The sequence below is a fragment of the Nycticebus coucang genome, chromosome 17, assembly GCF_027406575.1.
Source record: "Nycticebus coucang isolate mNycCou1 chromosome 17, mNycCou1.pri, whole genome shotgun sequence".
Taxonomy (NCBI): Eukaryota; Metazoa; Chordata; class Mammalia; order Primates; family Lorisidae; genus Nycticebus; species Nycticebus coucang.
The window spans coordinates 12,820,681-12,843,607 of NC_069796.1; the positions used below are offsets into that span (position 1 = coordinate 12,820,681).

At 44.8% G+C, this 22,927-nt stretch overlaps 1 protein-coding gene across 2 annotated transcripts in view; it reads right to left on the bottom strand.

Annotated features, from left to right (window-relative positions):
- The window catches only part of MCC (MCC regulator of WNT signaling pathway), a 425,555-nt gene that overhangs the window by 235,551 nt on the left and 167,077 nt on the right, over window positions 1-22,927 (bottom strand). Inside the window, exon 1 of one of the 2 annotated variants that reach the window (XM_053566015.1) lies at window positions 22,197-22,780. The exons of the other annotated variant lie outside the window; for it this stretch is intronic. Coding sequence (XP_053421990.1) covers window positions 22,197-22,253 — 57 coding nt within the window. The 5' untranslated portion in view covers window positions 22,254-22,780. Of the gene's footprint in view, window positions 1-22,196; window positions 22,781-22,927 lie in introns of those variants that run through there. 2 annotated transcript variants of the gene reach the window in all.

The following is a 22,927-nucleotide window of genomic DNA, read 5'->3' on the forward strand; positions in this document are numbered from 1 at the left end:
ACATGAGAAACAGGCTGAAGTCTTATTTTAAAGAGCATAGGTGACTTTGTGGGCACCAAACGCAATACGGTTTTCAGGAAACAGGGGAAAGTAAGCGTGTGGTGGGGCCAAGCAGAGGTAGCAGTATCAAATACGGGTATTTCTGTGATTAAATTGTGTTAAGAAAAAAATGCAAATAACACCATGCCAATAGTCACAGTAAGAAAGATCAGGACCCTCTCATCCACAGTAAAAACTGGATGATGAAAGGGACAGTGGGACATGTCAAGGCTGAACAGTTGAGAAGCTTTCTACCCCGAAACAGTCTGTCGCCTGTCTCTGTCCCTCACCCTCCCAAGCCTGCCTCTGCCTTGGTTACACTCCTAATTCCCCTCCTGGGTATGAACTGGTATCCAGAGGAAGAGAGGGCTTCAACTCTGCACAGAGAAATGCTGGCTTCTCCAGCGCATACAAACTGCTCAACGCTGTACACTCAACAACCACTTGAAGCAGGGTAAGGGATCTCCAGAAGGTCCCTAGGAGTGCCAGAGAGAGGACTGACCCCAGTCCTGCTATCAGATAACACCCACTTCCTCCGAGCGCCTCAGGGCCCCTCACCAGGTGCAGCAGCAATTACCAAGAAGCACAGAGCAGATTCTGGGCATCAGAAACGCAGTTCCTTCCTCTACTTAGCTACTGAAGATGTCTCTGTTAGCAAACCAACTTCCTCCTAGGAGAGGGGGAAACCAACAGGAAAGTATCTGCACTAAGACGAGATAATTTAATTTGGACTACATATACTTTGAAGGTTAACAAAATTGAGGCCAGACTAGCATTCTGGAAGCTGTTTCCCATCATTCAAGCAGTTAGGTTTCTATTACAGTCCTTTCAAGGGCCTGGGTGGGCTATTGGAATCACCAAATAAAAATGAGTTCATCATCCACGTTCTCACAATCAACTCCTTCTATTTTCACAAATGCTCATTTCTGAAGGAATGTTATACTTTATGCTTTAGAAAATATGTTTGCACTGAATGACATTTCTGGCTAGGAAGCCAAGCTCTGACACCTCCTGCACCATGCCTAGATTCCTGGCCTGTCTTTCAGAGTGCCAGAGAACTGGGGGCAGGGGGAAACACGGCAGCTTGTGACCTTCCCTTCACTTCCTGAAAGCAGCAAAGACCTAAGATCCTCCTAGCAACCAAAGCCTCCAGCCAATGGTCATCTGGGTGGGCCACTGGATTACAGAGCTCCTTAAAGGAAAAAATAAAAAGAAACCCCCGGAAGCTACAAGCAGGGCCTTCCTCCCTCCTGTTACAAAATAGTTACTCTAATTCCAAGAGCTAAATTGATTACATGGCAAAGTTTGCCAAGCCAGTAGGTTCAATGTTGTTCTAGATTAGCATTTTGGTCAGATACACTTTAAACAAAAATTAAATGAAGCCTTTAACTATAGACCTGCACTCAGCAAAACAGTTCAGTTTAGGAACTTCCAAATAATTTTGTTATTTACAGGAAGTCACCATTAAAACAGAAAAACACTAGCAATTCATAATGGTGACGCTCTTTGGCCAGAAAATAAATTTCAGCAGCCCCTGGGATTAAAAGGACTTCACTGAGCTCCGGGGATTAAGTTTCCTAGGTTGGTTTGCTTCACAAAAGGCTTTGCAAAATAGATTAATACTAGATCACGCGAAGACACGTCCACAGATTCAATCAACCACAGATGGAAAATACTTGGGGAGGGGGAATAAAAAAATTAAAAACAAACAACAAAAACAGTATAGCAGCTAGTTACATAGCATTTACACTATATTCGGTATTACAAGTAATCTAGAAATGAAATTATTTAATGTATACGGGAGGACGTGTGTAGGTTACATGGGAAGACACCATTGTATATAATGGGCTTGAGCATCCTGATTTTAGTATGGAGGGAGGATCCTGGAACGACCCCCTCCTTGGATACTAAGAAGAGGATCAGATGTTATTAAATGTTCAAGAGAAATACACTTTTATCCCAGCACCATTTTAAAACTGGTTTCACTTGATGTTGGAGGGGGCCATCTCCCCTTCAATCTCATGCATACTCCACGGATTATTTTAATATTAGTTTCACTTGGTGTTAGAGGCGGCCAGCTCCCGTTCAATCCCATCGCATACTCCATGGATCATTGTAAATTGCTTTCACTTGGTGTTGGAGGGGCCCAACTTGCATCAGAACGTCAAGGCCACAGTGGCCACAGCTATGCTGGCCCCAAAGAGTAACCAGTATGGAAGTGGTGTGGAAGCCCAAGCCGGCTCCTGAAGCTGCTGCCAGCCTTGCTCACCTCCCCGCACCCCTCCCAGCTTCCTCCCGACACCCTGGCGGCCTCATCACTGCTGCACAGGCATTCTTAGACAAGCACCAGGCAGGAGACTGAGTATGCCTGAGCAGGCCTGAGTAGAGCAACAGATGGTCCCAATTTATTACAGCTTATGTGTTTGGTTTTTTTAAACTGACCTTTTCAGTCTTTGGATTATTTTACAAAGACCACCCCCAGGTCATCAAGGTACCTCTGTTTTTCTTCTTTAACATCGGACATTGGACACCAGACACCACCCAATACACTGCACAGTTTCTTCCTTTACACACACTTTTCCCTCCTCCCAAACCCCACTCTTTCACTCTCCTCTGATCTACCCTAAAGATATAACAAAACAGAAAGTTATGTAGGTGCATTATTTATATGAACAAAGTTTAAGAACCTAAATATTTATTCAGTAGTTAACTGTATAGCATGACACATAAAATGGACTATCAGAGTTATTAAAAATTCAGTTTTTTGAAAGAAAATGTATCAAGGATGTGGAGAAAAGGGAACACTTCTGCACTGCTGGTGGGAATGCAAATTAATACATTCTTTTTGCAAAGATGTTTGGAGCACACTTAGAGATCTAAAAATAGATCTACCATTCAATCCTATAATTCCTCTACTAGGTATATACCCAGAAGACCAAAAATCACATCATAACAAAGATATTTGTACCAGAGTGTTTATTGCAGCCCAATTCATAATTGCTAAGTCATGGAAAAAGCCCAAGTGCCCATCGATCCACGAATGGATTAATAGATTGTGGTATATGTACACCATGGAATATTATGCAGCCTTAAAGAAAGATGGAGACTTTACCTCTTTCATGTTTACATGGATGGAGCTGGAACATATTCTTAGTAAAGTATCTCAAGAATGGAAGAAAAAGTATCCAATGTACTCAGCCCTGCTATGAAACTGATTTATAGCTTTCATATGAAAGCTATAACCCAGTTATAACCTAAGAATATGGGGAAGGGGCAGAGGGAGGGAAGGGAGGGGGGAGGATGGGCGGAAGGAGGGTGACTGGTGGGATTACACCTGCGGTGCATCTTACAAAGGTACATGTGAAACTTAGTAAATGTAGAATATAAATGTCTTAACACAATAACTAAGAAAATGCCAGGAAGGCTATGTTAACCAGTGTGATGAAAATATGTCAAATGGTCTATAAAACCAGTGTATGGTGCCCCATGATCGCATTAATGTACACAGCTATGATTTAATAAAAAAAAAAGAAAAAAAGGTATCAAGGAAAACTTGAGTAAATGCAGGATGTTGCACTGTAAACTCAAGTATAATCCCTTTAAAGGAATATCAATAACTAAAAAAAATAAAATGTTACTTGATACTAAAATTACAAAATTTTGCCTATTCAAGTATTTCACAAATGTTTTACGAACACACATTGCATTTACAATCACAGCTGCTTATTCCTTACTCCTTTCCCTGCCCTTTTCCTGAAAGAGCAGTCCAAGGAGGGAACGTTCATGTGCATGATGAACTAATCAGATTGAAAAAAAAAAAAAAAAAAATTAAAGGGGTGGCACTTGTAGCTCAGGGGGTGGGACGCTGGCCCCATATACCGAGGGTGGCAGGTTCAAACCCGGCCCGGGCCAAATTGCAACAGTAACAAAAAAAAAAAAAAAAAAAAAATTAAAGAACCACGATGTAAAGGCACAATGTACGTTAGTTCTAATGGCAGATTCTGAAGCATGAACATATGTATTATATATACAGAAGATGCTAGAAGGCAGAGATGATGGTCCTTTGACCTGCATTTCAGTAAACATAGTTCAAATGGTTACTTCATACTGCTCCTTATTTATGTGGTGAGATGCAGGCACCCATCCCGGGAAGACTGGACTAAAGTACAAAAAACAGCAGCCATCAGCTTTTGGCACTGTGAGTGAACACCATGAAGACCTAAGATTCCAAAATCCTGACCGCTCTCTGAGCCTTATTATCCAACAGTCTACTGCACATTTCCACTTAGCTGACCAGCAGGCATCTCAAACTCAGCAAGCCCAAATCTGGATTCATCATTCCTCACAATCTGCATTTTACTGTGGACTCTCCCATCTCACCTGTCAGCATAATCCTCCCAGACAGCTGGGCATCCTCCCCAACGCTGCTCCTTCCTGGTAACCTACCCACTGCGTCCCACTCCAGCCCACCAACCCCTGGTCTCACAGGTGCCAGCGGTGAAGGCCGTGGCTGCATGACCTGTGAAGGCAGTAAGCACTGTGCACACAGCAGAGACTTCTAGAATCAGACCCCAGATTAAACCTGCCCTGCCACCTACTAGAGTGTAACCTCGGACAAGACCCTTAAGCTGAGTTTCCATGCCCTTGCTGACAAATGCCCCTCAAAATAGGACCTGTGCCATGGTACCGTGGCAAAGTTTAAATTAAAGTCAATCACTCAACAGTGAATACTGAAGGCTTGGTACTGTGCAGGAGCTGGAGTCAGTGGTGAGGAACAGCTCTGCTGGTAGGAGACACTGAGTCCACAGGCCTGCACAGCACACTCTCAGCTGCAATGCAGCAGGGTCCACCACTGTGGGAGCACAGCAGAGAGTAAAAACTGAGTCCTGAAAAAAAAAAAAAGAAAGAAAGAAAAGAAAAAGAAAACAAACCAAAAGAAAAAAAAAATAAATGCATTCCTGTAGGATGAGCAGGAGGTAGATAAACAAAGGTTAAGGATAAGATTAGGGCACCAGCAGAGGAACAGCAAATGTCAAGTTTCAAGGTCAAGAGACAATCAGGTATTATTAACATTAGCTGAGTTGGCTAGAGGCCCTGCAACCTACCAACCGCCCCCCACCGCCAACCCATAGGCTAGAATATGAGGAAGAAGTGGCCAGAGGCATAACTGGAGAGGTCAACGGGGGCTGAGGGATTGGGTCCCCAGAAATGAAAGGTTTTAAGCAGGGAAATGACTAAAAAACAATGCTTCCAAAGTGCTTAGAACATTTGAGTGTTATTCTTGAATACCCTGCCTCTGTTTTTACCATTATATAGTCTGATTTATGCCATCCAGAAAGTTACATTTCATTTGATTTTTTTTTTTTTTTTTGAGACAGGGTCTTGCTCTGTTACCTGTGCTAGAGTGCACTGGTGTCATCATAGCTCCTGCAACCTCCAGCTCCTCCAGGCTCAACTGATCCTCCTGCCTTAGCCTCTCCAATGGCTGACACTACAGGTACACACCACCACCCTTGGCTTTTTAAGGGTGGGGGATAGGGGATCAGTGTCTCACCATGTTGCTCAGAATGGTCTTTAACTCCTGGCCTCAAGCAATCCTCCTGCCTTGGCCTCCCAAAGGGCCAGGGTTACAGGGGTGATGAGCCACCACACCCAGCCCACATATTTTTTTTCTTAAGTTAGCCTTTGCCTAATAATTATTAATGAGTTAGAATATTTTTAAAAAGCAATTTAAATTTTTTTTCTCCATTTAGTTGGAAAACGAAAGGTAAGAACATAAAGGGAAAAGCCTACTAGTCTTTAGCTGGGCTTTTTGATAGAAGAGCAATGGAAAAGTTAATTTCTTAAGTCATAAACTTCCTAATTCTCCACATAACCAATTCCACTGACTTTCCAACTCCAATTGCTATGCTAAGTAGCTTCTACAAGACACCACATCAGCCTCATCGCTTCGTGGCGTAATGTGCTCCTATCTGCCCACCCAGCCCTGTAAGTGCCAGTGATTCGGGTGCTCAGAGTTACCCCTGCAGCATTATGGGCTGACTGCTTTGAGGAAAACGTAATTCTACCACAGAGGAATACACAGTGTCATATTGTGAATAAAATTCACAGTAGTAACCCAGACCTCACTGGAATACCTTATTAGCTCTGTACCGTAACCTATGAACACTGACATTTAAAAAAAACCCACATTAGCAAAATAAATTTAAAGCTCTATCATTCCTGCCGGATTGCGAACCATTCACCCAAGCAAAGTAATTAACGTATTTCTGTTACTTGCAAATGAGTACTGCAGTTTTTCACTGAATGGGCCTCACTAACTCTGTCCTTTCTAAGAAAGATATCTATCTTTTTGCACCGAGGGCACAATTATATACAGAATTAGTCTCCCTGCCCCATCCTTAAAGACCACATATTTATTACTAATTTGGAAAGAAATCTTGATAAGGCTAAAGGCATTAGGTTACCATTCTCACCAGTTCTAACAATTTTACTTTAATCAGAGTGTCAGCAGACAATACATATTTAACAATACTTTTTTTTTTTTTGGAGACAGAGTCTCACTTTGTCGCCCTTGGTAGAGCTGTGTTGTCATAGCTCACAGCAAAAAGATTCTCTTATCTCAGCCTCCCGGGACTTTTTAGAGATGGGGTCCTGCTCTTGCTCAGGCTGGTCTCCAACTCCTGAACTCAGGCAATCCACCTGCCTCGGCCTCCCAGAGTGCCAAAATTACAGGTGTGAGCCATTGTACCCAGTCCTAACAATACTAATTTCTAACAGGATGCTTTTTAATATCAGAACTATTATTGTGCATCATTAAGCAACCAAAATTGTTGTATTGAAGGCAACATGTTTTTAAAAGCACAAATGTAGTTTTCCGTATGTAAAAATTGAGAGAATAGTTACAAGGTGAAACTAAAGTAATTTTGTGCTTACAAATACTCTGTTGAAGTACTTCAAGTGAAGTATTTCAATTCTACCTCAAGTGAAGTACCTCAATAAAGTATTTGTATGGCACTGGCATTCTTCACATTTATCATTTTTAGCACAATCTGCAATAATTCCAGCTCCTGCAGCTACTCCCACCATCCCAGGAATAAAATTTGCTTGCCAGCGGCCTCCACTCTGATCTCATCCTCTCCTAAGAGAGGACACCACAGCCAGGTTCAGATACTTGCAAAGCTCTCCAATGCCAGACATCCTGGGGCGGGGGGTGTGGGGGGCATGCAGGGGCTCCTTCAGAAGAGGGGAGGAATACCCAGCATCTTTCTTTCCTTTTTTTTTTTTTTTAAGGAAAGGGAACCTGGGAGTGCAGTGGGGTGCTTATACCACTGGTTGACATAAGAGTAGGTGCCTGATGTATACCTTTCCTATCTGTCTCTTGGTCTTATTTTACTTTTACTTCTTTCCATTATTCTTTACTATTATGTATTCTTTCAGGCACACTGCAAGCAAGTGCTTTGAGAAGAAAGCACTTCTCCAGCCACTGGCCACCCTCCCCAGGTAAAGCTTCTGAGATAGAGAAATGGGTAAACAAGCTATTGAGTGCTAAGAGGGAAGTCAGGGGTGGGACATGTTGCCAGATCCCAGGGGACTTGGAGCCAACTGGGCATTGATAACAGCCCTCCAGGGGAGGTGCCCTGCTGGATCCAGGAGACACAGCTGGTGTCACCAGGTGAAGGAAGGTCATCGCAGGCAGGAAGAGGGTTTCGGGGTGCGGGAGGGAAGAGGAGGAAGAACACTGACTATCTGCGCTGCTCCTTCGACCTGTTGGACAAATTGATCTCAGCTGGAGATAACTTGGGAGGCAACAGATTAGGGACGGTAGTTTAAGCCATGGGAATGGAAAACACCGCCCCTGGAGAGTCCCCAGAGACTGAGCCAGAGATGGACTCCAAGGGGTCCAACTCCACACCCACAAAGGGAGAGGTGTGAGAGCCTGGCACTGAGCTGTAGGACTCCTGTCACTTCCCTTCCCATTGCCCTCAAGAGACATGGTCAGGAGCGTGACCCAACTGCTGAACAACTTCGAAACATTTATTCTACCACTTCCTCCTTCTGACCATTAGATAAAACCTCAGTAAAATCTAGAGGCTTAAAGAAAAACAGTAACAACAACAAAAAAAACCTACTTCCAACTGAAAAAGCTATGAACAGAAACAGAGATGGCCTTCACTGCTGTGGGGGGACAGCTCAAGTCCTCTCAAACACATTTGCCAAGGCTCCCCTCTCATGTCCAATAGATGTGCCTTCTCCAGCGGCCATCGCTACCTCAAAGCAAAGCTCCCACCAGGGCTGCTGTAATCTTGCAGTAAACAGATTGCATCTTGTATGGGAATTCACAAAGTATATGCATCACTGGCAAACCTTATCTCCATGAAAGAAACGGTTATGCAACACCCTTTATTCTGAACAGGGGCGAGGCTGCGATGCTCCCCTCTCCATGTTAAGTCATGACAGTCATCCTAAGCCTAGTTCCTGGGCACAAAAGGGACTGAGAATGCTATAGCTGGAACAAAATACGACAAACTTAATAAAATCTAAGAGGAACTGGTATTGCTACTTGTTCGGTCACTGACATTCTGGCTCTGTGAATCGACCTTTCTTGTCCAAGACTTGCCAATATTTGGATAAACATCTTGTCAGGTAATTAGTTTGGGCCATTAAGGTTAAGAAAAAAGTATCAGCGTTCCGTGAGACTCTCAGGATTCCTGGATCTTGTTTTTATGACATATTGGTCTATACTTATGCACTTAAATTATTTAAGCACACTTAACTACAGCTACTAGTGCTTCTGCTCCTAAACTGTTTCTCTTCTACCTGACACCTTTGCTACAGCAAGTTAGCAGTGTAATGGCTAAACAATAATTATTATTACAGCAGCAAGAGCTAACAATTACTACATATTTATCAGGCACTGTGATAATCACTACGTGGGTCATGTCACTGGTCTTCGCAGCATTTTTCTGGCCAGATACTCTTATTATCACTACTTTGTAACAGGGGAATGGAGCCAGAAAAGTAACTTTGCCCAAATCACCTAGCAGGGAAATGGCCAGAGCTACGATTTCAGAGTCTACGACTTTACAAACACGTGGTTTTACAGACAAAGAAACAGAGGTAACGTGACCCAGTGGAGATGTCAGTAAAGAAGGTGGCCAAGAAACAAAGGCCATTCCTCGCCACTCCACATTCTACTCTGACCCCGACGTTTCATCATTGCTAGCTGGGGATACTTAATGCCAAAATAAAGTAGAGGCACCCTATCTTTGACACTCGGCAAATTAAAGGGTTTGAAAGCAGCTTTATCAGCATTAGACACTTTCTTCAGCAGTAATTACATGTGGGTCCAGACAGCATTTTCATAAGCAGCTCAGAAGCCCAAAATGAGAGACAGTCTTGAAAGTCGTCCTATCAAGCCTACTAGAAGGCATCCTGATTTCTGCCCCATGCTTACATCAGATCATACCCCCCCAAAAGATAATATCAAATTGAATTTAAATTTACGTACCATAAATTGGAAGTAAAAACTCCTGTCCTGGAGTCCAACTCACCTCTTTTTCCCTCTCCTCCCTCTTAATACTGGGTCATAATCAGCCCAGGCACGGCAGCCTCCGAACTGTTGTTTCCACAGTCCTGCATGATGCCGAGTCTCAGCCAAACACCTGGCCAAGAATGCTCCCGGTCAATAGGAAAATAAACTAGGTTTGGGTTTGAGCAGGATTAGATTCACAGCACCAAGGAATAAAGCCAGACTTATCTAATCTAACAGGGAAGTCTTGGACTTCCTGGTTACTTTCCACAGGCCCCTCTTGCTTTGCCCTCTCCTAAAACTACTCTTTAAAGCAGCAGTTCTTAACCTGTGGGTCGTGACCCCTTTGGGGGTCCAACGATCCTTTCACAGGGGTCGCCTAAATACATCCTGCATATCAGATATTGACATTACGATTCATAATAGTAGCAAAATTGCAGTTGAGAACCACTGTTTTAAAGACTTAAATCACATGTTGGTAGAAAAATGAAACTCCTCCAAATGTCATGGACATAATTCTTTTTTTTTTTTTTTTGCAGTTTTTGGCCGGGGCTGGGTTTTAACCCACCACCTCCAGCATATGGGGCCGGCGCCCTACTCCTTTGAGCCACAGGCACCACCTTTCTTTTTTTTTTTTTGAGACAGAGCCTCAAGCTGTCCCCCTGGGTTAGTGCCGTGGCATCACATCTCACAACAACCTCCAACTCCTGAGCTCAAGCAAGTCTCCTGCCTCTGCCTCCCAAGTAGCTGGGTCCACAGGTGCCCACTACAAAGCCTGGCTATTTTCTGGTTGCAGCCATCATTGTTCTTTGGCGGGCTCGGGCTGGATTCGAACCGGCCAGCTCAGGTGTATGTGGCTGGCGCCTTAGGCGCCGAGCCGACGGACGTAATACTTAACTCCTTGGCTGCCTAGTGTTGCTAGAGACAGTGTAAGCTTTCTTCAAGGGGAGTAGCGTCAGCCAGCAACAAGTTCCGAAACTCCTCAACACCTCAGAAAGTTCTGTTTTCTTGGGCACCGTGGAGGAGCCTCCTGGGCTTAGGCACAGCCCGGTTCTGTTCTGTGGAGAAGCTGTCTGCTCTCAGGAGTCGCTTTACACTGATTCTTACTCCATCTGGGAACACAAGGTAGTGTCTGCCATACAAAACCCCAACACGGAGAAAATCAGACACGGACCAAGGAGAAAAGGGATCAAGGGTTGACATCTGGAAGACGCAAGGAAGTTCCACAATTAAAACAACCAGATTAAAAAATGGGCAAAGGTCTTGAACAGACAGATTTCCAAAGAAGATGTACAAATGGCCCATAAGCAGCACATGACTGATCATAGGGGAAGCACAGATCGAAACCACAATGAGGGCTGAGGCAGCAGCAGGATAGAAGATAAGCTAGGAGAAGAAGGTGGAAATCGGTGGAGATTCCTTGGTGGTACATAGACCCACCCAAGAATAAGAGCTATTGCCCTGGGGGATGACAGGACTCTAAGAGGAAGGAACCTAGGTCCCTGAATGACTATATGGAAGATAATTACCTGCCCAGCAGGAGCATCTCAATGAATTGCTAGCAAGAAATAAACTGTTAGTGTGTAAAAAAAAGAAACCACAATGAGCTACCCCTGCACCCCCATTAAGATAGCTACTATCAAAAATTAACAGCAACAACTAAAAAAACTCAGAAAAGAACAAATGCAGGCAAGGATAAAGGGAAATAAAAAAAAAAAATGAGAGGCTTTACCAAGTCACACGTTATCAACACACAGAAGTTGGCAAACCAGTCAGACAGTAAGCCCATGTCATTATTCCTCCAAAAAGAAGGGACATTTACACCTGTTAGGCCCCCGCAATCTCGCCAGCAAAAATCATTCAGGACAGAGAACTGTAACACACCCAAATCCATAGTTAGGGCTAAAAATAAGATCTTCCAATTACAACGGACCCTTGAACAACACGTGTCCACTGTGCAGGTCCTCTTCTGCCTGTCCCCTGAGACAACGCAGCCAACCCAACCCTCGTTTTCCTCCTCCGCCTAGTCAGTGTGAAGACATCGAGGCTGAGACCTTGATGAATGTCCACTTTTACCTCAGGAACAGCAAATACTACATACGTTTCCTCTTCTTCTGATTTTTTTTTTTTATTTGAGACAGAGTCATACTTTGTCATCATTGGTAGACAGCCATGGCATCATAGCTCACAGCAACCTCAAACTCTTGGGCTCAGAGATCTTCTTGCCTCAGTTTTCCATTTTTAGTAGAAATGGGGTCTCTCTCTTGCTCAGGCTGGTCTCAAACTCCCAAACAATCTACCCACCTCAGCCTCCCAGAGTGCTGGGATTACAGGCATGAGCCACTGCTCCCAGCCTTTATAATTTTCTTAATAACATTTTGTCTAGCTTACTTTATTGTGAGGTTACAGTACATAATATGTTTCACACAAAATGTGTTAATTGACTATCAGTCAGGATTCTAGCCAACATTAGGCTGTTAGTAGTTCAATTTTTGAGAAGTCAAAACTTATCCACTGATTTTTGACTGCACAGGGATGGTGTTCCTAACCCCCTCCTATTCAGTGGTCAATGGTATCTATTACTTTTTTAATTTTTGAAAAATGTTTTGAAGCAAGGTCCTGCTCTGTTGCCTGGACAGTGGCATCGTAGCTCACAGCAGCCTCAAACTCCTAGGCTCAAGAGATCCTCCTGCCTTAGCCTCCCCAGTGGCTGGGACTGAGGTGTTTGCCACTACATCTAGCTAATTTTTCTGTTCAGTAGAGATGGGTTCTCACCATGCTGCTCAGGCTGGTCTCAAACTCCAGGCCTCAAGTGATCTTCTCAAAGAACTGAGATTACAGTGTGAGCCACGGCACCTTGTCTCAACTGTATTTTAATAGTATGCGCTGTAACAATGTCCCATGTGGAAGACTTACTGAAGAATTAGACTTCCTCCTTTTAAATAATCACAGAATATTACAAAACATATACCTTAATGCAAATATCCTGTGATGTGGAAATAGAGGAAGTTAAGGCAAAAGAGGAAAAACATATCCCCAAAGAATTAAAAAGAAAATGGGGTTTTACATTTCCTCTTCTGCCATTGTCTTACCTTCTTTTGGCCTCAGTTTTCTCATCAGTCATCCAAAAGGTCAGGAAGAGAAAAAAACTCAAGCTAAAGATAAGCTCAATAGCATCATCAACACACACATCTCCTTTGTCTGATTCCAGGCATATCAGGCAACTTTCTGGTCATAATCTAACTGCCAAGCAGTTTTTCAATAGGAAATGTCAGCATTCCAGTCTCCTTGGAGCTATATTTGTTATAAATCAATAAACCGATATTAAGGCTCAGAAAATAAAGTCAGTAATTCTAAATAATTGAAGGAAATTGGTCCAAGTGACGGCGGAAAGTTGAGTCCGTTTTCCTAACTTAGAGCCCACCATCATCACCATCCATCAGGCCCAACCATCAGTCAAGGGAAGGCCATTTTCACGTCACCCTTGGCCACCATCCATATGCCACTCGTCCTCTAAACTATTCCTTTTAAGGGGAAAAACAAATTCAAATACTTAGAAGACGTTGAAAAAATAATTACAGTTTATTTTAATGGCATGTAACAATTATTTCTGATTACAGAAAATGACATAATTTGAAAGTTTGGGAAAATATAATACATGGGCTTCAAAGGAGTGAAGCAAAAGGGGAAGCATTTGAGGACAGATCACTCTACCCTCTTCTGAGAACACTTTCTTTAATGGACCTTTGGAACGCAACCTTTCTAGTCTTTTCTTTGCTAATTGCTCCTCTTCTCCAAAACTCCTCCACTCTACTCACCTGAAAAAATAAAAATAAAAAAGGACAGATAAGGTGCATTGGAATCCCAGCACCTTATATGAGAGGCCAAGGCAAGATGGCTTAAGGCCAGCAGTCTGAGACCAGCCTGCACAACAGCAAGGCCTTGTTTCTACAAAAAATAGAAAACCTTAGCCAGGCATGGTGCATCCTCCGGTAGACCCAGCTACTCTGGAGGCTGACACAGGAGGATCACTTGAGCCCTGGAGTTTGAGGTTATACAGTAAGCTATGACGACTGCACTTTTAGCATAGGCAACATGAGACCTTATCTCAAAAAAAAAGAAAGAAAGAAAAAAAAAAACATAAATTCATGCATGTTCAACAATTCTCCATGGCTTGTGAAGCCCCAGGTCAGAACTATTTTCTTGGACCTTATTTCCTCCACCACTCCCAGCCGCGGCATCTCCTTGAACATAAGAGTACTCTGGCCTCTGCACCTTGGCCCTGGCTCTTTCCTCCCCCTGGAATGGACGTCCCCATCTTCGCATGACTGTATCCCTCATTTCTTTCAGGTCTCAGTTCACAGACGCCACAGAGAGGTCTTCCCTGCTCACTACAGTAGCATCCCTAACTCCTCCTTTCCCTGAGTATTTTCATCTTCACAGCACGCATCACCACCACTGGACACACATCTGCCAGTGTGCACTGTCTGTCTCCCACCAGAAAGCAGGATCCATTAGAAAAAGACTTACATCAGTTTTACTTTATCACCGGACCTGAGATAGCATCTGGCAGATAGAAGGTACACAATATTTGTTAAATGAATGAAACGAACAGGGAAAGGATAATAAACTACAGTCATAATGACCAAACTAAATTCCATCAAACATGTAGTTCAACCAAAATAGAAAAGTAGTTAATCCAACACATCTGTTACCTGGGATTTGGTCCAAACAAGCAACTTCCAAGCCTGTTGATGCCCTACTCTGTCACGTATGGACTTGGCACTGGCAAGTGATCAGTTTTACTTTGTCCCGCCCTTCCAAGATCTCCTGGCCTCCCCCGGGGAGGCCGACTTCTACGTGGGTGATACCAGTTAAGTGTCCTGAACACAGGTGAGGGGAGGAACAAGTAATCTGGAGAGGCTGGGAGGGCTTGGGACAGAGAGCAAGGAGGAGTTCAAGGGTGCCGAGTAGTCTACAGGCAAGTTCACACAACCCGTCGGAAAACAAGGACAAGCAATTACTCCCACTCTTACCCTACAACCAACCAGAGAATTCCTTTGCTGTTCTAATTGCAAGGCAATCTTTTCTTGTGCTGGCAATCTTCCCTTGACAACTACTTCAGTATTCTCACAAAACCAGCTGGAGTTAACTGACACGTGCACACACATTCAGATTTTGTGAAACTTTGTGTTCTCAAGTAATCAAACACTAAGCCTCTGCTTTAAGATGTGTTACCATCTCTGGCCTCCTATGTGCCCCCTTATGCGCTCCAAGTACTGATAAAATCTCATGACAAAGGATCAGCCTCTAAATATTCCACTAACCAAAGCATCGAGTAACTTGGATTTACAAGCTTCCCAGCCCAATGGGCTTCTACTGCTTATCTACAAAGTCAACAAACTCAACCGAAAGTTTTTTTATATAACAAGTACAATCAATAGCTGCTAATTTTGGATTTTTTCTTAAAAGACTGCCCCCAGGTTTAACATCTTTGCTGAATTTCAGGAGTATCATGAAAGATTCACATACATAAAGTGCTTTAAAACCTCAGTCATGCCAGGCACGGTGGCTCATGCCTGTAATCCTAGCTCTCTGGGAGGTGGAGGTGGGAGGATTGCTTGAGCTCAGGAGTTTGAGACCAGCCCGAACAAGAGTAAGACCCTGTCTCTACTAAAAACAGAAAAAATGAGGCAAGAGGATCGCTTGAGCCCAAGAGTTAAAGGTTGCTGTGAGCTATGATGCCACCGCGGCACTCTACGCAGGGCAACAGAGTGAGACTCTGTCTCAAAAATAAATAAGTAAATAAAATAAATAAAACCTCAGTCACTCCTGTGGTAATGTAAACCTTCCAATAAGCATCCTCCTCCCCCTGTGTACTGATCTGGGCTGCTTCTAGTCAACAAGACGAAAGGGACATTCACTAGGAAGACAGGGTAGCTCTGTAGTCCTAGTATGTATTTACTCTATAAATCAAACTTTTGTTTATCTGTGTAACCCAGGTTACTTTTTCTTTCTTCAAGAGTGAAAAGATACCACTGCTAGGAATCTGGGTAGGAATGGGGGTGGGGGGTGGTTTCAAGGAAAGAATTACATATGTTTCTCTCTGTTATGACATCCTCTCACCAATGTCAATAATCTACGTCCTCCTCAAAGCTTTGGTTTGCAGTCTTGCCTGGCTTCTCAACCCTGTAATGTTGCCAGCACAGCCCCTCTCCCAGACAGATGACTGAAAACATAATCTTGGTTTTCTGAAATTCGATCCCGTGAATCAAAACGAAATTTGAAATTTCTGCTCATCAACACGTTCCTGATTTTCCTATAAGTGCAAGTTTGATCTTCCAGCTGCTGTCCACCAGGACTTGCATTGGGTGAATCAGCCTCAGGTAGCTATTCAGACAGCACCCTTGACTTGACTTTCTGAGCAACAAGGTGATTTTCCTTACCCTAGGTAAGTACACCCACTCATTCAAGGGTCCCAGGCCTCAGTCTGGTAGAAACCTGTAGGTGCGTCCTGAAGATGAGAAGTGGGAGGATTTAAAGGCTTCCCAACTAGACAAAGAAGCTCCTGAGAATGTTCTCTCTCTGCCTTCAGGTCAGTGGCCAGCTCAATACACAATCACTTTCCTGATCTTAGACTAATCACCATCTCATCACATCTCCTCCCTTTTCTTGTTACACTGACCTCCACCTGATTCTAGACACATGAACCATGTCTGTGGCTTAATCCACATCACCGTGTCCACTGGGTCTGACCCCAGATGGCAATGCCACGTTCAGCACATGCTTCTTCAGGACGTGGCTCACAGCCCCTGCCTGCCACGTGACCTCAGCTCCGACTGCACTGGGCTCTCTGGCTTTCTCCTGCAGCCTCAGCACTCAGCAGCCCCATCATGATCTAGCCAATCACAGTCAGAAGCTAGAGCCCAGCCTGGAGGTGGAAAAGCTCTGATTATTGTGACAGAGGAAGCTTTATTCTTCTTTTTCTGGCACCTTAAACATTCTAACACCAATCCCTCAGAGGCCTCTGAATGCGCAGGCCAGGGGACAGAGGTTGTGGTGCCCCATCTCCCTTGTCCCCAACCCCAGCCCCACTGAATGATGATCACACTATTCCTTATCTTGACAGATCTGCATTTAAGGGTCTGGAAGGTCAATGCCTAGAATTCCTCAGCCACTTGGAGGCAATGGCAGTGACTATTATATCCCTTTACTCTAATCACATCCATTTTGTGTTTATCAAAAATACTTATCTGGGTACTGCACAGGGATTACAATACAAATCAAGTTAAACAGGCTTATTAAATAGAATACGCCCTCATTGGAACACGTGATCAAAATCTGAGTGCAGTACCAGAAGCTAACAAAAGAAAACAGTGTTCAAATAGTGCCACTCTGGACCAAGACTATCTGGGGACAAATCATGACTCCCACCTTTATACAGTCCGTACAGTCTTGGTAACTTTTTTCATCTCTTCATGCCTTAATTTCTGCACCTGTAACATGGGTTTAACATAATGTATCTCACTGGGATTCTGACAATTAAGCCTGTCAATACTTCGGAAGTGCTTAGAAAATGTTAGCTTTTATAAACTGCTGAATTGTTCATTTGTTAATAGCAAAACAAAACAAAAAACTAAAAACCGTTCCCAGGCATTGGGAATTAAGAAACTAGGGTTTTAGGCAAGGGTCTGGCATTTCTTGGCCTCTACAGTGGATTGAAAATGGTTGCAAATTCTTGGTCTCTCCTTTCTTGGAGAGGTGGGATCTGTTTCTTTAACCCTTTGAATTTCAGCAAGGCATCCAGCTTTTTTGATTACAGAACACACAGAAGTGACAGTCCTATGTTTTAAGAGGAATTAAGAAGAGAACTTTAAGAAAGCTTATACCTCCTCCTCCTGGGAACCCAGACATCACGCCCAAACTGCCACAAGCTGCCACACAGGTGGGCCTGGGTGGAAGAGATCTGAGCTGATCTCACAGGGCACAGGCAGCACTAGTCTGCCTGCCACAGGATTAAGCCCTCCGGGAAGTGGAGCCTCTTGCCCAAGTCACAGACACCGGTCTTCCCCTCCCCTGAACTCTTGCAAAGCCATGAGAATGTAAGATTACCTGGAGCCTTAAATTTTGGAGTTTGTCACACAGCTAGAGATAACCAAAATTTTTTTTAAATCTTCAAACCAATCTCAGTTCATATTCTTTTTTTTCTTTCTTTTTTTTTCGAGACAGAGTCTCACTTTCTTGCCCTGAGTAGAGTGCCATCAACCTTAAACCCTTGGGTGTCGGCCTCCCAAGTAGCTGGGACTACCGGCACCTGCCAGGATACCTGGCTAGTTTTTCTATGTTCAGTGGAGACAGGGTCTTGCTCTTGCTCAGGCTGGTCTTGAACTCCTGAGCTCAAGCGATCCAGCCACCTCCGCCTCCCAGAGAGCTAGGATTACAGGCAGGAGCCACCAGGCCCAGCCTACTGTTCAAATTCTATTCAGTATGTATAAAAAAGGAAAAGGGAGAGAAGCAGCAAGGTGTTCATTTACTCAAACATCTACAGAACACCTACTATGTGCCAGACTCCACATCAGGTGTCAATGCTGCTCTTCTTGTGTTTACAGACTGTGGCTGAGACAGACATTAAACAATTAAAGGCAGAGGAGTACAAAGAAACACAAAGGGGTGTGGGAGTACTAGGTGATCTTGCAGGCCCCTTCCAACTCTAGTATTTCATAATTAACTTGATCATGAACAGTATCTGTGAGATGGCCACATAGAGATAGTCTATGCAGAGAACTTTCTTCTGTACAACCCTACTTAATTACCACATCGATGAAGATGGGTTTCAGGAGTTACCTAACAAATTGAAGTCAGGGACGTGCCTCTATGGCCTGATTCAGAAGTGGAGTGATCTGGTAAGAGAGGCTTTGAATGAAGAGATAGGGAGAAAGGGAAATATGATTTCCAGGGGCAAGCAATGTTTTAAAGTAAATGGTGATGGAGAATTTTGCCTATTCATGGTTTAATGTTTAAAAGGCAAAGAATAAAAGTTGATTACTTAAGACAGATTCTTTGAATAAAAAAAGGATATTCTTTCATCTCCAGAGGTTTTAATGATTGGCTAACAAAGGACAAATTTTCAAAAATAAACTTTTTCCTAGATAAATAGCTGTCTACCAGACAAGCAGATCCAGCAGAAAACTACTCTGCAAGGATGAGAAAATTCAGATTTACTCTGATCTTGCTACACTTTAAGACATCTTCCTTCCAAAGTCTGAATTATTATAAGAGCCAAGAGCTGTACCTGTGATAAATAAGGTTACACTACACCCTGGCCCCACATGTTTTACTGAGACATACATAGCTAATTGCTGGCCTAAAACTCACAACCAGGAGGAAGAAGATACCGGAGATTTCCCTTAAACAAGCATTAGGAGAACTTAATGCTGCTGAAAGTGTGGTCATTTGGCTTCTTGATCATGGAGGAGGGAGGTTGAAACATTTAATTTTTTTTAAGTACTTTTGATTTGACTGATATTATACTCCTTTAACCTCACATTTAAAAAAAGTTCTTCGAATCTTTAATAGAGACAGCTACAGCCAAGAAAAAAAAGAACAAACTGCCAGTACACGTGTCTAAAATTTTCCTTTTTGCATTTCTGTTATTATGGTATGGATTCATTTCTTTCAAAAGAGTTCAGACTGGACATAAGCCATCTATGGTCGGTGAATAAATAAAAACATGTTTGAATGTTCAGGCAATTTTATTATCTCCTGTAATCAACTTGCAGGATCTTAAATGGCTGGTGTTCAAATTGAAGACACACGAATTTCCTGGTTTTTCCTTCCTTAAAGTTCTCATACTTGCAAAACACCTCATCCCCAATAACCAGTTCTAGGTCTGCTAATCCCGTCTCTCTCACACCCAAATTCCTCCCGCCTCCCTCATATCTGAGCATTCCTGCACTACTATAGGCAGAGGCCAACCCCTGGGAAGCTGGCTGCTCTCCCTTACAGGATCAGCAAATTGCAACCAGAAATTGATTGAAGTCACTCCCTCTTGTTCAGGATGTTATGGAGTCAGTGTCAACATTATTGTCAAAGAGTCAGACTTGTGTGGCTAGAAGACCCTTTGTAGAAGGGTAAGTGCACACCGTCAACACCAGAGGACTCAAGTTTACGACACCCAGGATAATGTGGGTCCTTTCAGAGTTCTTCCCACTGAAATGCCTGTTGAACATCAGGCTGGATCTGACCTCACGATGACCTCCAGACAGGGTGAGTCTCCTGGGCAATCAGAGACATGGTACTAAAGGGGCCCCTGAAGGTTTTTATTAGCTCTGTACTTCCAGGTGAGGAGGAGTCAACCATCAAAAGAGATGGCAACTTTGCCCCATAAGATGTTAAAGGAAAAGAAGTGGTTCACAGACAAACTACAGCCAAATGAATAAACTCTACACCAAAGATCTAATGTGAAAAATAGGAATAAACTATTTTTGGATCTGTGGATATTGATCTATGGATATTATAGAAATGGCAAGTACTAAAAGCTATTGCCTATAATATATTGAACTGAAACTTAGGGTTCACACACACACCGTCTTCCCTTACAAGTTCTCTTTGCACTTACCCTAATTTAAGAAATGTATAACAAGTAAAAATAATTCACAGACTATCGCAAGTACTCAATCTGCAGGGAAACGAAGATTGGGAGGGACGGAGGCACAACTAAATCAGGCAACCTAGAAATGGCTCAAAAGAAAGCAAGAAAAAGGACACTAATGAGAAGAAAAGAAAAATTGGTAAAGGATACAGGTGGAGCTGAAACATCTTTTTTTTTGAAACTTGTTTATTTCTTAGGGACATGACAATGTCAACCCATAATGCTTAAATATTATTTTCCCAACCAACATAGGAACAACAAAGGACACTCACCTCTTTCGATGGGCAGTTTTATAGGAATTAAGAAATGGATACAACTGGGGCGGGGGGAGGAGCCCTCACACCTGAGTGTCATATGCCCTGGGCTCATCTAATGCTAACACAGTTAAAGCCAATTCACACCTCCTCTTTCTCCACTCAGGGTTCTAGCCACCTCATCCTAAATCTGTGACTCATTTAAAGGCAGACAGAGTCAAAGCTCCTGCATGAAGAGAAACGATGTGAAAAGCCTGGCAGAGTGCAAGAGGCACACCCCTCGTCTGGGGGTCTTAAATGACCTCAAAAGATACATACAAAGCGTCTCCTTATACAGCGCTAGTTAGGGATGAGCAGGGCCCTGGGTTCTAGTTCAGAGTCAAGACCTTTCCCTGAATATAAAACTGGCAAAAGTCACTCAGCCACTCGCCTCCATCCTCACCTGCCATTTTTAAATTAAGTCACTCTCAGCATTTCTGGAGGCTGCTACATCACAGGGGGGAACCACCACGGGGAAATGTTTTTACCTCATTTGGCCGGTGTCTTATCTCAAAATACTATTTCAAACCAGAGCAGGACGGCAGGGCAGCATGACACAGAGAACATTCACTGCTGGACACAGGCTGCAGACCTACTAAGGCTTCCCCCAGCCCACCTTCTCCCATTCTCCCCTCTCACCCCACACCAGGTGAAGGCCCCACCTTTCATTTCCCCTTCTCCTTGGTGTGTGACATCTGCACTCTCCGCTTTCCACCGCTCTTGTCTCCCCTTTCCTCTTCTTGGCCCTCCTCAAGCAGCACAGACAACTTCCGCTACTTCTGCCCCCTACTTGGCTCAGCGACGGTGCTAAGAGGGAAACCCATAGCCGCCAAGCCTCCTGCTGTGGACACCAACCACACAGACTTGCCCTTTCTCTTTGGGGGTCCAATTCTGTAGGTTTCCTATCACCACTCTAAAGGTTTTCAAAGCTTTGGGGGATGTGCCCGAGGCATCCCTTAAGTCATCAAAAAAGGTGGTGGCTTTGAGCATCTTACAGCTCACGTATTTGCATAGCGTTTGATGGAGCGTTAATTTCAAAGCTGGTCTCAAGTACTCAAGTGGATACGTTACAGTGGAACTGCAAAGGCGCTAGCCTCAAAGACTCAGGAGTCCAGACCCGGGCAGGAAATAAAGTTCTAAGCGGCTTTGATCTGCTTCCTCCCCACACCGGGTCATTCATTCATCTCCGCCCGGGGAAGGACCACCTCGTCCGAGTTTAACCAAACGCGTCACACGTGGGAGCCAAGCAGGAATCCAATGCTTCCCCCTCGCTGCCACCATCCCCAGCCCCAGCAAATTAGTGACCACCGGCTTAAGCTCTGCTGGGATCACCGTGGATTTTACCGACTAGCAAAAGAAACGGTGTATTGAGGGACGCGGTGGGAAGGAACCCGGGCTCTAGATTGTCCAGAGTAAAACGCGTTGGCGGCGTGGTGAGAGGTTATTTTTTAAGCCACTCATTTCAGACTGAATTATTAAGCCAGTTCATTTCCTGAGTAGCGAGCACTACAAGTTAAAACAGGATCCAGAATATCTACTAATCTTCGATTGCGCTGCCTCCCGACTGGGAGCACGAGGGGAGGGGTGGGTGAGGTGGGGTGGGGTGGGGCGTGGGACTGGGGGTCTCCGGAGAAGGGGGTTTGTGGAGGAGCAAATGCTCCCGACCTCAGCTGTTTCTTACCTCGCTCAGCTCGGCCGAGGAGTCGCTTCCATATTTCACGGCAACTCCAGAATTCATGATGCACTTTTAGAGCCCGGCTCTTCCTCCTCCAGATCTCGGGGCTTCAGAGTTGGGCTTCGCAGGCTCGATATGCACGGCTGGGTCCCTCCTGGCGCATTTTCGTCTAGACAGCCATTTTCGCCCAGGACAGTCGTGCAGCCCAACGCAGGACGCGAGCCCTCCTACCAGGCGCGGAGCTGGCTCGCGCCGCGCGGACGAGCCATGGCTGCAGAGCCGAGTGGCGTGGCGCGCTCGCAGCTGCCGCAGCGCCGGAGCCGGCGTGTACCCGCCCGGCCCGCGCGCACCCCCCGCTGGGTCCCGGGGCAGTGCCACCCACGGCGCCCCCTCGCCGCTCCTATGGTGCCTCGCCGCCCCCCATCACCAGGCGGGAGGGCGCCTCCCAGCACGAGCTGGCACCCTAGAGGGCTCCGGCGAGCTCCGGAGAAACCCGGGGCGGCGGGGAGAGGAAGATCCGCGCCTCGGCTTGCAGGGGAGCTGGAGCCGAGCTGCGCTCCGCGCCTAAGTTTCCCCTCGGAGCCGTCTGGAGTTGGGAGCGGCGCTGATTGAACACAGCTGTCTGGCCGCGGGCGCCGAGGGGGCGGGGCCGGGACGCGGGAAGGGCGGGGCGCGGAGGGAGGGGGCGCGCAGGGGAGCCGGCTGCAAGCAGGCGTCCTTCCAGCTCCCCGAGATAG